Raw genomic sequence first — 12,165 nt, forward strand, 5'->3', positions numbered from 1 at the left:
TTAATCGATATGTGATGAATTTTGATTAGTAACATCCGATGAACATTTTCATCGACCGATCAAACGTATGATTAATCTCTCGCAATATCTTTATTGAAACGACAATAATAATTATCTTTTCATAGTATAGCAAAAAATTACATATTGCTTAAACAACATATATACAATCTTTCATACAACATACTATTTGATCGTAATTTAAATTAACGTGTCGGGCAAAGTTGTAATGCCCGAGGCATTAATGCGCCTTTAATATCATGGGTTGAGTGTTTAATTATCATTCTGTTATATTCAACGACAATCTCTTGCCCTATTCTGTGTACCAATAAAATTTTGTCATTAAGCTTAGGTTAAATAAATAGTGTACCGAGAACCTGTTCAGACATCAATCGTTGCAGCTTCCTATTAATTTACTATTTTAGTATATCGTTAGTATTACGCGTTGAAACACTTATAATTAATTAATGCAAACGTCTTCATCCGTTTAGAAGAGAGAGAGAGTAATGAATCGAAAGAAATAACTGTCAAGGTTGACGAAGTATAGTGTAAAAGCCGTGCACGTCATTTTTACTGGTACACAGCTCTAATATACAAACATCTATGGACGGAGTTGATATCGTATACTAATATTATAGGATAAATAAATATAATTTAATAAGTTATGAATTTTAAGTAGTTTCCTTGGCATTGCTGTTTGAATTAATCGTCGCCATCTCGTGTTCCGACGTCTTGTTTCGTCCGTTTGTAATAACATCTTCACAAGTCTGAAATCCAGAAAGAGTAAAATAATTAATACACTTCCAAGGGTCGTCCGGATTAATGAGTGCTACGATATTAGATAAATGGATTAGAGGAATGTACGTAAAAATTACCCATAGTTTCTTGTTGTAATTCTACCTTGTAGGATGGATTGTCGTAGGCGGATGTCGTTTTACGAGGCGATATATCCGCTTTACTGCTGGTCCGCCTTTTCATCAACATCATTAGTAGAATCAAGGTAGACAGGATCGCCAATGACGCTACTATTGCCACTATAACCAAGGGGCCATAGTAGTCTCCCTCGTGTAGGGGGATCGAGGCAAGTTTCCCTGTCGAAGGGTTGAAAGATGTTAAGCCTTCGCTTCGGAGTAATTTTTTACTGTATAATATATTATATAATTATAATTTGATATATATTTTAATTCACTTTATACCTTGCTGAGAGACCCCCGAGGCTAACGAAACTCCTGGCTTGGTAACGAAGTCTTGAACGTTGCTCTTCTTGATCCTCCCATTCGTTAAGTAAACCTCGATCCACAGCCGATACCTTGTACCAGGTTTGAGGTCACCGATGATCGTCTTCGCGGGACTGTCCCTCTTGGCGATCTTGAAAGTGCTCGTGTCTTCCTTTCCACTGTCACTTTGGTAGATTGCTCGGTAGATGTTGACGTACTTGTCTTCTGGGTATGGCACTCCGCTCCAAGATACCTCGACGTCGGTCGATTTTATCGTCTTTATCTCCACCCTGACGTCGAAAGCGTAAGGATCCGGCTCCATCGAGGTTGTCGCATGAATCTGCAGAGTTTATTCAAAGAAATTTATTTACACCGCTTTACTAGTAGCTAAACCTATATCCTTCTAATTAATACATTATTATCAAAAAGAATCGAACTGGAAGTGGGAACCCGGCAATCTATCAAGGGAAGCTAAAAAAGTCTTTGTGGCTCTAAGTTTGTACTTCGTTAAGAAACTCGGTAGAGTTTCGCGCCAAGTATGTATACATATAAGAGGCGCGAAACTCAGACCTAGTCATTATTTTCAACGTCGTATTTTAAACCTCTTGAATGAGTAAAGTCAACTTTAGCAAGGCCATCGAGATTGGATGGTTTTTCTGCGTTTTTTAAGCCATTAACGAAACCGATTGGCCCATTTAATAAAGAGTTTTATAAGAGAGATATACTAATTTTCTTAGGGATAACGATCAAAGGGGAATTAGATTAGTCGTTCGAGTTACCGTTTTTTCGCTTCGCAGCTCCGTTGCCTGTCCAGGAAACGGTACGATTATGATGCCAATTTCGTAAGTCGTCGAGGGCTTGAGATTTTCTATTACGTAGTTCATTACTGCTCGGTGAATCAACGGAGTGGCTGCATAGACTTTACCGTCCTGCTCCTTGTAACGCAATTGCACGCCGTCGATAAACTGCAGCTCGTAATCCGTGAATTTCTTCCACATTACGCCGAGCCAAGTAGAATTGGTCTCCACTAATCTGAGCTCCGCGTCTATTGGTATCTGAGGCGGCAATGTCGTGATCTCGGATGTCCTTATGCTGTAGATTTTACTGCTCAACGTGTTAGATAGGTCCTTCAACTTGACGATGATCTTCACATTGTACTCGGTCGAAGGCTTCAGGTTCCCCAAGTTGAATTCCAACTGCGGGGTGGCTATTATGTCTTCAGGGGGTACGAACACCTGAGACTTCCACGTGGATATGTCGAAGTTCCTGCGACAGATTTTCATTGATTAACCCCAAGACGTAGGTTTCAATAGAGACCTTAGAAGCGGGGTAAAATTCAATGATTCTCCCTAGGGAGGTACTAGAAAATTGTTTCTCATTTGTTTTTAACTTTGAACATTCATCTGGAATTATTTTTCTTTCGGATCGGTCAAAATCGTGGGCACCGATTAAATGCAGCCTCTTGCGGTCCAGCGCGCCTAGCGAGGACGACTCAGTGAAATGTTATTAAAAAATTTCTACAAGCAGACAAGATGTCAAGGAATATCTACGAGAAAGGATTTTTCAATAGGTCGGCAGGAACAATTCATGAAAATTCATTGAAAGAAATCCGGTAAAATGTATCTCCCCCCTTAAGGTGATGTGAAAGTGGCGTCGAAGAGGTTTTGTTTATAAAACTTTTCTCCCAATTCGGTTTACCAAATAATTTGAAACTTTACAACGTGAATAGGTAGACTACAAGGAAGGTCCTGATACATTCTTTTCAAATTTCTTTATAGGTATTTTAAACATAGTTAATAAAAAGTGAAATTTCCCGAGTTTCAGGACCTACCTTAGGGTCTCCATATTCGCGTTTTAAAGTATGAAACGATTTGAGATACCCAGTTCTATAAAAAGTTTTATGAACAATTGAGCTTTCGGATGCCGCTTTCACATCCCCTTAAGGTCTCGTCCCCAGGGCTCCGGAATACTCCGGAGAAAATCGGAGGAACACACTCCATCGGGGATTACGCTTTAGAATATCGCATTTCGGTAATTCCCTTGCACCACTTACGCCTTATCACTGGTGTACCGCAAATCCACTCTTCCATGGAGTCCTACAAGTACTTGAGGTACCGCAAACACCAATCTGACGGTATTGGCATCGACGGGTTCGGCGATCTTAACGACGATCTCGTCAGAAGAGGATAAGGCGCCTTGAGGACCCAGATCGGGGATTCCACCGGGTATAGAAAAATTCGGAGGTCCATTGTGGGCCATACCTAAGACGAATGGAAGAAGGAATTAATCGACATCCCTAAAAACGCGAAACGACGATAACATATCGCTTTCCGAAGAACGTAATTATAGTAGACGCTATGCAGGATCGTTTGTCAAATCGTAACGAGCCATATATAAATTATAATGATATTAATTAATAGCAATAAATGTATCCTCAAGAATTCCTCTCGCGTCGAAGATCCCTTTCCGGGGACTCCGCGTTAACATTTACCACCGTAAATTATTAATTATTTAGTATTAATGATCCTCGGGTATGGATACTGAATTCTTAATTCGTAAAGGTCCAACCCTGACGATGCGTCCGACGTACCGAGGATGATCGACATATGAAATATTGGTAATTACGTTCTTCCGTAAGCGAAGACTATCGCTATCGGGCGAGAAGATGAGAGAGAATCGTGTGAAAAATTGGAATTCTCGGTTAATGGGGACGAACCTGACTGGTTGGGCGTATGTGCGGCGAACGGACGGTTTAATTGCACGAGTCCCGAGTGCGGTACGCTAGGGTCGATTTGGGGTATCAGAGGTGGATGCGAGCCGGTGGGCAAGTTGTGGGTCAAGGCCGGCTGTCCAGGATAGCTTTGGAAGGGGCCTGGATTAGGATCGTGCTGGTTAATGTGTGCCAAAAGCTCCTCGATGCTGTGCGGAGACTCCGGGATGTCCGCCGAGTGGACGTGATAGGTGGTCTCGCCGTTCTCGTTCTTCTGGGCGAAGATCTGCGGCTTCTTTTTCCCAGGGGAGGGTAGGCCGAAATACCCGGCCGGCAGATGATTGCCAGGGTGTTTCTGGCCGGAGATCTGTTGGTGGAGGTCGTACAGCCCAGGGTGGCCTTGGGGAGGTCGCTGATCGAGTTGGATCAGCCCGGGATGCTGGAGATTGATCAGGTGGTACAGCTCGTCCTGGTCTCTCTGGCCAGGTTTAAGAACAGGGGAGGGTGGCTTGGTTCTCCGGTCGTCGTCGACGAAGGGATCGATGGAGACCTTCTTTTTCGAGCCGGTGATGAAGTTGGGGTCGCCCGGTCTAACTTGAGCGATGAAGTTGGGGTCGTCGGGCCTCATTTTTGGGTCACCGGGTCTAATCTGGCCGATGAAGTTGGGATCTCCGGGTCTAACCTGGGCAAAGTTAGGATCTCCGGGTCTAACCTGGGCAAAGTTAGGATCTCCGGGTCCAACCTGAGGGAAGTTAGGATCGTCGGGTCTAACCTGAACGATGCCATTCGGGTCCCCGGGTCTGATCTGAGGGGGAGGCGGTCTGTACGGAGGTCTGGCCTCGGGGTGATACCCTTCGTACCGGTCGACCTCGACGTCCCCGTTATCGGGGCCGAAGTCGAAGGTCTCTTTGTGCAAAGGTACGAATTGAGCCTGCTCGGGGACGTGGTTCCCCTTCTGCGGCGGAGGGAGCTTGTTAGGGTTCGTAGGACCCACGTAAGGTGGAGGGACCTCGTGGACCTGTCCGGGAGGTGGCCTGGACTTGTCCAGGAATTTTCCAGGGTCTAGGGGCCCGAGGAACTGTTGATCCGACGACTCTTTGTGCGGCTTGAAGGACTCCACCGGCTTCTTCGAGTCCGACTTCGACTTCGACTTGTCTTTCGGGGATGGCTTTTCCGGCTGGCCGGACAGGTGGAAGACTTCTTCGACGGTCGGCGGGGTCGGTCGGAACTCGGGGCTGTATGGCCCGTTGTATGGGATCGTCGGGTGCCCCGGGTCCATGGGATAGTGGACGGTCGTGTCGGGATATGGTGGGACTCCTTTCGGGTCCCATTGGAGGGAGTCGCCATTTCCCGAGTCCTGGATGGGCCCGAACGACTCCGACTTGTTATTCGGTCTTTTGCTACTCGCTAAGGGCCCGGTTAACGTGGTCGTCGCGTTCTTTCCTGCAATAAGTAAAGTCCATTGTCACTTGCTCGGGTCCTGACGGTCCGCTATCCATGCATATTTACAGCGACATTCGTTATCATATATGCAATGCACATATATACATGTACAAGCTTAGTAGCTCCGTTAGACATGCATCGAACTCCTTTTCCGACTCTTCCCATCCACGTGGTTTTGGGGTGCTCCACCTGTTTATTTACTTTTCTTTACTCAATGGTAACCGAGAGTCGCTTTAAGCCTGTCGACTTCGAAGAGGCCTTTTTAAATCCGTGGACCGATTTTTTTTATATTTTTTTTTATATTATACAGTGTCCTGATATCTGCGCGGCGGGATTACTTTTCTTTGGGAACTGCTCTCAATGAAAGTGCGCATTTTTAATTACTGGGACGGTAATATGTCGTGATCGATGGAAGGGATTCGATCACTGTCATGTCGAGAGAAAATCGACCGGTTGAGCTTTGAAGTTTTCCTATCGAATTGCGAAGTTATTGCACGACCGTTCGCCGATACTGCGCAATGCCTGCCGACCGCAGGAATACGCGAAGTGCATGCCAATTAATTAATTACTCATGACGCATTTCCCCGTATGTCGTATTATGGGACACCCTGTATACATATCTTCTACGTGTCCGAGGTCCAGAGACGAGAGGAATATTTCTGCGTCGGAATTAACATAAATTGCGATTTAGAAAACATCCCAACGATGGGAAAGCCATTTTGCGATTATTACAATTACGCTTCGGGTATGTCTAGGGTGTAACACTCGTTTACAATTAAACGTAACGTACTCCGGTATCATTTGATTATTCCTAATCTTCGGTATTTCGAATTTTCTTTTTTTTTATAATATATGCGAGGGCGCCAGTAATTATTTACAGGGTTTTAGGCAAAAAAATGTTGATACGCTGTGACGTGATAGGTGAACTAATTAGGTCGGCGCATCATTAATGGCTTTGACATCCCTTCTTTACCTTGTAAGATTAATTGTGCACTGACATGACACGTATCATTCGGAACGAAGGGATGAAAGATGGCGAGAAACACCTACGAGGATGGCTTTCCGGCATTTCTCTTATGTTGAAACGTTTTCCCTCCTATTCTGTACAGGGATTCCAGTCAGGTCCGCATTCCAGATAGTTAAATGAAGCTTCACTTTCGAACCCAATTCCATGGACCAGAATTCGTCAGTCAGTACTTAACTTATCACTAAGAACTACGGTTACCTCCACCATAAAGTTAATCAATACTGTACAATGTTGAGCAAGATTTGCCTGCCTCGTATTAAACAATTTTCTTGCATCGCCCCTTGCGACTTATCTTATCAAGAGAATTCTTGATAATACCTCTAACTTAAAAACCCTAAAGTAATAATACCTTGCGGTATGGTCTTTACAACAATAAGCGAAAAACGGGCTGCATGAGCATTACATTGAAATACGTGAGACATTATAAAATGATGTTCCAAATTTCTCATTTTTCTTTTTTTTATGGCAACCTCATCACTAAGAACTATGGTTACCTCCACCATAAAGTTAATCAATACTGTACAATGTTGAGCAAGATTTGCCCGCCTCGTATTAAATAATTTTTTTGCACCTTACGACTTGAACTCTTATCAAGAGAATTCTTGATAATACCTCTAACTTAAAAACCCTAAAGTAATAATACCTTGCGGTATGCTCTTTACAACAATATTGTTTAAAAATGATAAGACATTATAAAATGATGTTCGAAATTTATTTTTCTTTTTTTTAATGGCAACCTCCGATCCTCCCCGAATTGGCTGTATAATTTATTGCTCAAGTATCCCAAGTTTTAATTCATCGTTTGGTATCTTAAAGAGGCAATATGTTTATTTACCATATTGTCCCATCGGTGTCTTAGCTTATGTCACTGGAGGTGTCAAAATGTCAGAAATGTCTCTCATACCCAGAGCTGGATAACATATCACCGTAGTCGTAGGGACTTTTAAATCATGCAGGGATCCGGCATGTCATGCTTCCCATGGGGTTGTAAATAGTTATTGTAAATAGCTAAGGGTGTCCCCACCTATTTGTCACCTGTTGGCACTAACCTGGAGGTTTATTCGTCGCGGGCCCGCAAGCCCAATGTACGCAACACTCGTCACCAGGTGGATTCATCAGGACGGCTTCTTCCGAGGGGCAATGCAAATTAGCAGGGGGCAAAGCGGGTACAGGGGGACAAGCAGCTTGACAAGTAACATTCCCCATGTCGCAGAAACATTCCTTCTCGCAGCCGGTCACGTTCGTCGGGATTTTGCTCCAATTGTCGTACAACCGCCCTTCGTACACGCAAGACCCGTTGTTCTTGCAGCGCACTTCCTGCAGAAATTCACACGGCGTTTAATTTATGATTAAAGTTAAGTAAATCGAAGAAGACTCGAATGATTAAGACATTCGCGAAAATAATGAAATTCTTAAACTGTTTGCCGCAAACTTGTATCGTGTACGTTATGGACGTGATTCACGTCAGCGGCAATCAGGGATAGAATTTAAAAAGACGTGAATTCACGTCAGCGGCAATCAAAGATAGAATTTAAAATGACGTGAATCCACGTCAGCGGCAATCAGGGATAGAATTTAAGATGACGTGAATTCACGTCAGCAGTCGTCAGAGGTTTACAGACATGCATTGCGATTCTTATTTTAATATACAAATTAGCCGGTTAGATATAATTATTAGTAATCTAGGGTAACCGTCATGCGTTACCTGGGGACAACAATAAGGTGGTTTAGGTTCGAAATCCGCTGGTACAGTTTCCCAGTCTATACAATGAGGATCCAGAACGTCCAATCCAGAATCCGTGGGGCACTCGATAGTGATGCACTCGGTTTTCCCACCGTTACTGCATGTACAGAACGAGATGCACTCGTCGTACCATTCTGCGCCGATTTTGTAAGATTTTCCACGATGAGTGCACATATTCTTGTCGCCTTTCTCAGCTATACTCGTCTTTATCACTTCCGCCGGAAGAGAGACTTGAAGAGCGGGTCCTGGTCGTCCTCCTTCAGAGATCCGAATGTAGTAACTTCGAGCGGGCTCCAAATTGGATATGATCCCATCTGACGAGGATGTAATAACATTTGTTAATAAATCCTACGTTATACTTACGTGCAAAGAGATTCACGGTGCATGGTGTAATTGTTACGGTAATTATTTACCCTTGTCTGGTTTAAGTTGCCTCCATAGGTGGTTGTTGTCGGACAGCTCGATCACGATATCTTCGGATGACTTCGCCGACAGTTTGATTTTAATCGCCGTGGAGTTAAGAACTTTAACGTCGGTTAAGTTAACCGAGAGATCCGATGGATTTTCCGCCTTTATTTCTTGATCGCCTAGAGTAACGTCGCATAGAGTTATCGTGCAGCAGGAGTCTCTGAAAGTAACGTAGGATTATGGAATATATTATTCTGAGTATTGACATTGCGGATCCTCGATAATGCACGCACGTGATAAGAAAACAATTAGGGAGCAAGATGCACGGACAGGCTGGTCGGACGGAAAAGCACTCGATTTATGATTTGTAATTTCACGTAGAGTACCTAGGATCGGGCAGGACGACGCATCGATCGTGTTGCTTTACCCCAGGAGTGACGTCACTAGGTGGACATCGCGGTTGACATTTAAGAAGTCCTTCGGCCTCGCAAACGCAGACTTTCGTGCAGCCATCTTCGACCCGTTGGCCCCTGGCCACGGTTTTATTCCTGAACTCGCAGGTTTCCTCCGGTTCCACAGCTGTTAAAAGAAAATCGTCTGGTAAGAAATAGGGGATATTAGTTCTGATAAGAAATAGGCGATATTAGTTCCTGTAGCCGATGGAGTTAACGATGAAACCATGCCCGACCTGAGTCTTCGGCGCAGACCAGCTTGGCGCAGCATGGCTCTTCCGGAAGCACTTTTTCCTCGCAAAGAGGGTCATGACTTCCCTTTCCAGCACGTATCAATGGTTTCATGCACAAAGGCTTGCAGTCGACTATTTTCCCGCCTTCCCCGCAGGCGCACTTTTCCTCGCAATCCCTCGTTACCACCTCACCCATCGAATACGTTTTCTTCCCATCGATGCACATCGTCGTGGTCGGCAGCAATACCGTTGGCACAGATATCTTCCCATCGTCGTGAGACGCAATGTACTCTCCGCCTAAAATATATTTATTAAACGTGAAAACATGAACAAATATCCACTACATGTCGCAAGATTCCGAAATAAGTTCTTTATTTTTTTCCCCTGTTAGGATTTACTTATCAGACGTCCCATACGAAGTTGCTTCGAACAAAATGTACAGAGACATTAAACGAAGTTCTACGATGACTTCCTTGGCATATCGACAGAGAAGGAGAGAACTGGATCGGCATTATTTCTCTCTTTTTTCTTTTGTTTTTTTACATCGACAACGGTTGTTCTAGCGGATTCGAAAACACCCATACAGTTACCTTCCACTTCTTTGTCGTCATCGTCCATGCTGACGTTGCTGAGGTCCGTCACATTAGCGTGTAGAGAATTGGTCGGCTCCGGAGCGGTGACATTCAGAGCACGTCCCCTCGAAGGAACGGTTTCTTCGGTGACGACCATAATGTGGTCGTCCTCGGTTCGACCGTGGATGGCGGGCTTAGCCTTTTCCTCGTAAGGCCCCATAGGGACACGGTAAACGTCCCCATTAATCGGGCCCGTCATGGGTGCCCCATGGACCAGGAAAGGACTCGCATTCTCCGTGGAATCTTCCATCATTTTTCTCGTCCTCGTCGTCATCGTCGTCATCGCCATAGTCGAAGATTCATCCTCCATAGTTGTCGTGGGTGGTCTCTTCGTGGTCGAGTCGAACCTGAAGTGACGTTAAAATGAAATAACGAGCCGAGAGCTCTTAAGATGAAATGAAAGGGTCATTCTGTATACATGAAACGTGAAAATATTGATAAGGACATTAAAAATGAAATAACGAGCTGAGACCTCTTAAGATGAAATGAAAGAATCGTTCTGTATACATGAAACGTGAAACTATTGATAAGGGCGTTAAAAATGAAATAACGTGCTGAGACCTCTTAAGATGAAATGAAAGAGTCATTCTGTATACATGAAACGTGAAAATATTGATAAGGACATTAAAAATGAAATAACGAGCTGAGACCTCTTAAGATGAAATGAAAGAGTCGTTCTGTATACATGAAACGTGAAAATATTGATAAGGACGTTAAAAATGAAATAATGTGCTGAGACCTCTTAAGATGAAATGAAATGGTCATTCTGTATACATGAAACGTGAAAATATTGATAAGGACGTTAAAAATGAAATAACGTGCTGAGAGCTCTTAAGATGAAATGAAAGGGTCATTCGTATACATGAAACGTGAAAATATCGATAAGACTTTTTTTCAAACTGGGTGGGACAAATCATTTGAAACTTTAGCCCGCGATAGTCGTGGGAACTCCTTGTAAAGGAAATATCGATGGCGTTATCGGTATAAAAGTCGTGAAACCTCTGATCGTCCTTCGATGACTTGTAATGCTTCGGCTTGAGTTCGCCGACGGACTTCTTTTTGACTTCCGTCGTTGATTTGGAATCCATTTCTTTGGTAAAGAATTCATTCTCGGCGGAGACCGTGGCGTCTTCGCGGTCGCTCCTCGGCGTCGTCTCTGTTCGAAGGGGCTCCACCCCTGGGACCTCGTCATCGCCTGGACATAAATCATTGGTTAAAGATAGTTTTGAACATTAGCAACGTCTTTTAATTAAGAAAATTCCGCCCGAACCTCTTACAACCGAGTTTACCACGAATCAAATGGACCTCGGCCTCCGGCGCGTGGATTTCGGAACGCCAAATTTTAATCAATTCAATTTTCACTTACAATCAAGGAGAAAAATTCTAGAGGCAATTGCGATCGCTTGTGATCGTACAATTAAGTATTATTTGCTTAACAAGCAATGGGGAGATCGGTGGGCAAGAGTTGAGAAATGTTCGTTCCAAGTATCATCGTGGCTTCCAAGACCGGGGCGGTTTCTATACTACAATTATGGCCCCGTAAACGTAATTTTTCCGTCTATTAGCTGGCTTCCAGAATGAAATTGAATAAGAAAGGCTCCCGTACTTCGAAGGAAAATCGGAGAAACAAGCGTAGAAAGTCGCTAATTGATGCCAGCGAAAGTTGTCGCCAGAGGTTCGACATACTTGACTTGGTACAAGGTGGAGGTTAAATCGTGTCAACCTTGTCCCCTAACCTAACGTATCCTTCACCCTCGGAATTGCATTTTCATCCGTTTCTTATATCGGGCCATTTCCAAAATCTTATTTATTAAATTCTGATTATATTCTATATTAAAGATTTATTGGGTCCTCCCGAGATTTCCATCGTTTCCTGTTTACTTCAAAGTTCGCCGAGGAGAATGGCGGAGCCTTTCGGCCGACTTATTATTCCCTCGTTCTATCTTTGCAGACCCATTGTTTCATTTTACCCTCGCATTCGCCGACTCTCAATTCTTTCCTCCGTTAAGGCGGAAAGCCCTAACAGGAGCGAAATGGTTATTCTAAGCGATTTCCTCTTTCGAGCATTAAGGACGCCTCGAGCGAGAGATTGAACGCAGATTTTTCAAGGTGCGTAAAGCTGGCACCCCCACCTTTACAAAATTCAAATTTCTTTGTCTTAACATTTTGTGCTCTTTATGTGCTAATTATGTGCTACATTCGCAAATTTTGTGCTAGCTCGGTTTTTGGAAAAAAATTCAATTTTTCTGTGGGGGTGCTGGGTACTAATAAAGCTAGCACCCCCACCATTAAAAAATGTGTT

The 12,165-nt window shown here is 43.8% G+C and overlaps 1 protein-coding gene across 1 annotated transcript; it reads right to left on the reverse strand.

Annotated features, from left to right (window-relative positions):
- Window positions 1-71: 71 nt before the first annotated feature.
- Window positions 72-11,058, reverse strand: LOC105697123 (putative epidermal cell surface receptor; the record flags this gene model as incomplete). Its single annotated transcript, XM_023432364.1, is given in 13 exon segments — window positions 72-764; window positions 898-1,088; window positions 1,194-1,554; window positions 1,994-2,480; window positions 3,268-3,475; window positions 3,931-5,367; window positions 7,444-7,711; window positions 8,100-8,452; window positions 8,552-8,766; window positions 8,933-9,125; window positions 9,235-9,528; window positions 9,822-10,210; window positions 10,863-11,058. Coding segments are annotated over 13 exon segments (4,581 nt in total). The 3' UTR covers window positions 72-668.
- Between the last annotated feature and the right edge of the window lie 1,107 nt (window positions 11,059-12,165).

The sequence above is a fragment of the Orussus abietinus genome, unplaced genomic scaffold (assembly GCF_000612105.2).
Source record: "Orussus abietinus isolate OABI.00-Male unplaced genomic scaffold, Oabi_2.0 scaffold293, whole genome shotgun sequence".
Lineage (NCBI taxonomy): Eukaryota > Metazoa > Arthropoda > Insecta > Hymenoptera > Orussidae > Orussus > Orussus abietinus.